At 56.6% G+C, this 3,267-nt stretch overlaps 1 protein-coding gene across 3 annotated transcripts in view; it reads right to left on the reverse strand.

Moving 5' to 3' along the window:
* Positions 1 to 2,706, reverse strand: part of IGF2BP1 (insulin like growth factor 2 mRNA binding protein 1) — a 25,938-nt gene extending 23,232 nt beyond the window's left edge. For 2 of the 3 annotated variants that reach the window (XM_027906211.1, XM_027906209.1), the window contains exons 1-2: positions 2,451 to 2,625; positions 1,326 to 1,386 (exon numbers count right to left, since the gene is read on the reverse strand). In XM_027906211.1, the coding sequence (XP_027762012.1) occupies positions 1,326 to 1,386; positions 2,451 to 2,625 (236 nt within the window). Of the gene's footprint in view, positions 1 to 1,325; positions 1,387 to 2,450 lie in introns of all 3 variants that reach the window. The other variant, XM_027906210.1, reaches the window with a different exon arrangement.
* Positions 2,707 to 3,267: the final 561 nt, after the last annotated feature.

Raw genomic sequence — 3,267 nt, forward strand, 5'->3', positions numbered from 1 at the left:
TTAAGTGTTATTTGTTTGCTCTTTAGGGTGCAATTGCCTTTCCCATCCACCCTCCATTCATTGGTAGCGAAGCCGCTCTAACAAGGAATCGATCCCCGGCCACGAGGCGCCCCCCAAAAATAACTAATAATCCTCACAATCATCAAATATCGGCCCGGGAATGCTCACATGGATTTGGGATCGCCTTTGGGACCAGCCCCCTGCCGGGGGGAGGGGGGCGTGGGGGGTGCCAAGTTTGGAAGAGAGGCCAAGGGGGCGAGCCCAAAAATGGGTTCAGGGTGTGCGGGTGGGGAGGGGGCGGCCGAGGGCTGAGGGGACCGGGAGAAAGGCAGGAATTTTGGGAAGGGAGGGCTGGCTTCGCCTCCTCCCCGCGCGCCCCAGCCTTGGAGCAGCCGCCTCGTCACGTGGCGAGGGGTTTGGGCTGCGCGATCCAACGTGGACTATTTGGGATGGGGAGCGAGGAGCCCTCAGCTCTGCCCGCCTTGGGAATCTCCGGGATAAAGAGCCCCCCGAGCCCAAATCCTCGGGAGCTGCTGGCGGCTCATCCCGGCGGGGCCCGCGGGCTCCGCGTCCCGCCCGGCCCAGCAACAACAAAGGGCCAAAGGATGGGGATGGGGATGGGCCGGGCAGGGCCCGCGGGAGAGGCCGCTCTGCAGGTAGAGGGGGAGCCCCAAAAAGGGGCAGTTCTTGCCCCCCAAATCCCAGTGGTGGGAGCCAGACCAGCTCCCTGCACCGCCAAGGCTTTAAATCCCTCCCCAGCATGGCAGGGCGAGCCCAGCCCCATCTTGTTTTGATTCTTCCCTTCAAGTGCTCCCCATCAAACCTCAGCAAAATTCACTTTTTTTTTTTTTTTAAATTAAAATAATTTTTTTTTTCCTTAAATGTCCCAGTTCTCTTCAAAACCAAAAAGGTTTCACACCACAGGAGCCAAGAGAGGCTGGGAAATTCTTCCAGTGCCACAAGTTTGAAAATCCCAGCCCAAACCGCCCCAGCCATCCATCACCTTGGGCGAGCAGGGAGGGGGGGGATAACCATTTAACCATTTTTTCTTTTTCTTTTTTTTTTTTTAATAAAATAACTTAACAGAGAAAGTTTTCTTTTAAATTAATTAATTAATTAAACATTGAGCCTTAAAACTGCCTCTCGCCCCGCTGGGGACGCATCTAAACCCGAACCACCAACATCTCTTCATTTCACATGCACATATTTAGGTATAAATTTTTTGCCTCCATTGTATCGAACAGATTTTTTTCGACTCTCCCCCACCCCCCGACAGAAATTAAAAGTGATAATAATAATTAAAATAAATCAAAACACTGCATTACCTTTGCTTTTTAGGGACTGAGTGTTCGATCTCTAGCTGCTTTCCATGAAGCTCCACTTTTCCTAAAAACAAAATGTGTCTGTTTTTGAAAATCTGGGTGGAGTGGGCAGAAAGCTTTGGATAACACACAATCACGTGAAACCTCCCAATTTAATCCAAATTATGACCAACTACGCACAAATACGTTTCCCGATTCCTTTACAAGTGTATTTTATTAAATATAAGCCTGGCTTCAAGTGGGAAGCGGTGGGAGGGAGTGGTGAGTCTGGACAATGTTCCTTAGGAATATTTAATTCCTTAGTTCATCCTGCTCGGAGCGAAAGAAAACGAGGAATAATATTTTGAGCCCAATTTTTCGCCTTTATTTAAATCCCCCTTCTTTAGGCCCTACGAGAAAGTCCTTGGAGCAGATTTCCTTCCCCACGCCCCCCACATTAAAAGGCTCAAAAATCCTAACTCCATGGCAGAAATGGATTTCTCTTGGAAAATGGAGTGGGTTTCCTCGCTGCTGGGTTATTCTAACGATTTTTAATTTTTTTTTCGGAGGGGGGGAGAAGAAAATGGGAAGAGCCCGGCGGGAGGCGGGAGGAGGCCGGGAGGAGGGGGGCAAGGAGGGGAGGGTGGGCGAGAAATATCCCAAATTCAAATATTTTTAAAAATTCTCCGCTTCCCGGGGAGCTTTTTCTCTCCCTGCTCGCAGCATGGCGACCTTCGCGCTCCTCCACACATCACATGCCCCAGGAAACCCAGTTTGAAATCAAAATGGCCAAAGTCCCAACCCACCCTCCCGAGCCGGGACGGGACCCCCGCAACTCGCGGGGAGAGCGGGGGGACCCACGCGGGGCACGGGGGGCGCGGTGGGGGGGGGGGTGGGGAGCGCGTGGGTTTGGGGGCCGCTCTTTCTCTTTCCCCCCCTTTTTCCCCACGCTGTTCGCTGGTTTGTTGTTTTTCTTTTTCGGAGGGGACCGAAAGCGGGGTCCGACCCCGACGGGGAGCGCCGAAAGCGGGGAGCGCACGGTTTTTTGGGGGAGCCCCGGCCCGGGGGGGAGGGGGGAAGGCGAGCTGTGCGGGAAGGGGGAGAGGAGGAAGAGGGCGGGGGGGAGGAAGGCGAGATAAGGCGGCTCACCCGAAAAAGTTTCGATGGCTTTCATGGCCCACTGCTCGTCGGGGCAGTCCACAAAGGCATAGCCGGACTTGACGAGGAACTGCCCGCTGAAGGAGATCTTGTGGTCGTTAAAGACTTTCTCCAAGTCGGCCGGAGTCACGTTCTCGTTGAGGTTGCCGATGTAGAGCTTGTTCATGGTGGCGGCGAGGGGGCGGCGGCCGCGGGGGGCGGCGGTGCCGGGGCTCGGGGCCGGGGGGGCTCGGCCGTGTCGCCCGCGCCGTCGATCCGGCCGCGCTTCTGCCGCCCCGAGCCGGGCCGGGCCGGGCCGGGCCGGGGGCTTGGCTGGGCGGCTCCGCTTCACCCCCCGCCGCCGCCACCACCACCACCACCACCACCACAACCACGCTCCCTCTTCTGCTTCGCCTTTCTCTCTCTTTTTTTTTCCCCCCCTTTTTTTTTTTTTTTTTTTTTTGAGTGGATTTTTGTGCCGTTGGGGAGGGGGCGGCGGCCGCTGGTGGAGGAGGAGGAGGCGGAGGAGGAGGAGAAGGAGGAGGGGGTTCCGAGGGGAGGGGGCGGCTCCGGCGGGTGGCGGCGGCGGGCAGGGCGGTGGCGCCGGCTGCGGGGGCCCCCAAGTCGGTGGAGTGGCACTGGAGTGTCACCGGACGCCTCTCGGCAGCCGGGGCACCGCCTCTAAATAAAACCGACCTGGAAAATGAGTGAAAATGTTTGCTGGAGGAAGCCACGTGGTGATGCGGGAGGGCCCGGCCCCCGGGGGGGAGGGGCCGGGGGGGAGGGGGCGGCCGCCACTTACTTATTTATTTTAATTTAAATACTACCT

Source organism: Empidonax traillii, unplaced genomic scaffold (assembly GCF_003031625.1).
Source record: "Empidonax traillii isolate 1590-97213 ecotype Southwest subspecies unplaced genomic scaffold, ASM303162v1 scaffold1259:size168962, whole genome shotgun sequence".
Classification (NCBI taxonomy): Eukaryota; Metazoa; Chordata; class Aves; order Passeriformes; family Tyrannidae; genus Empidonax; species Empidonax traillii.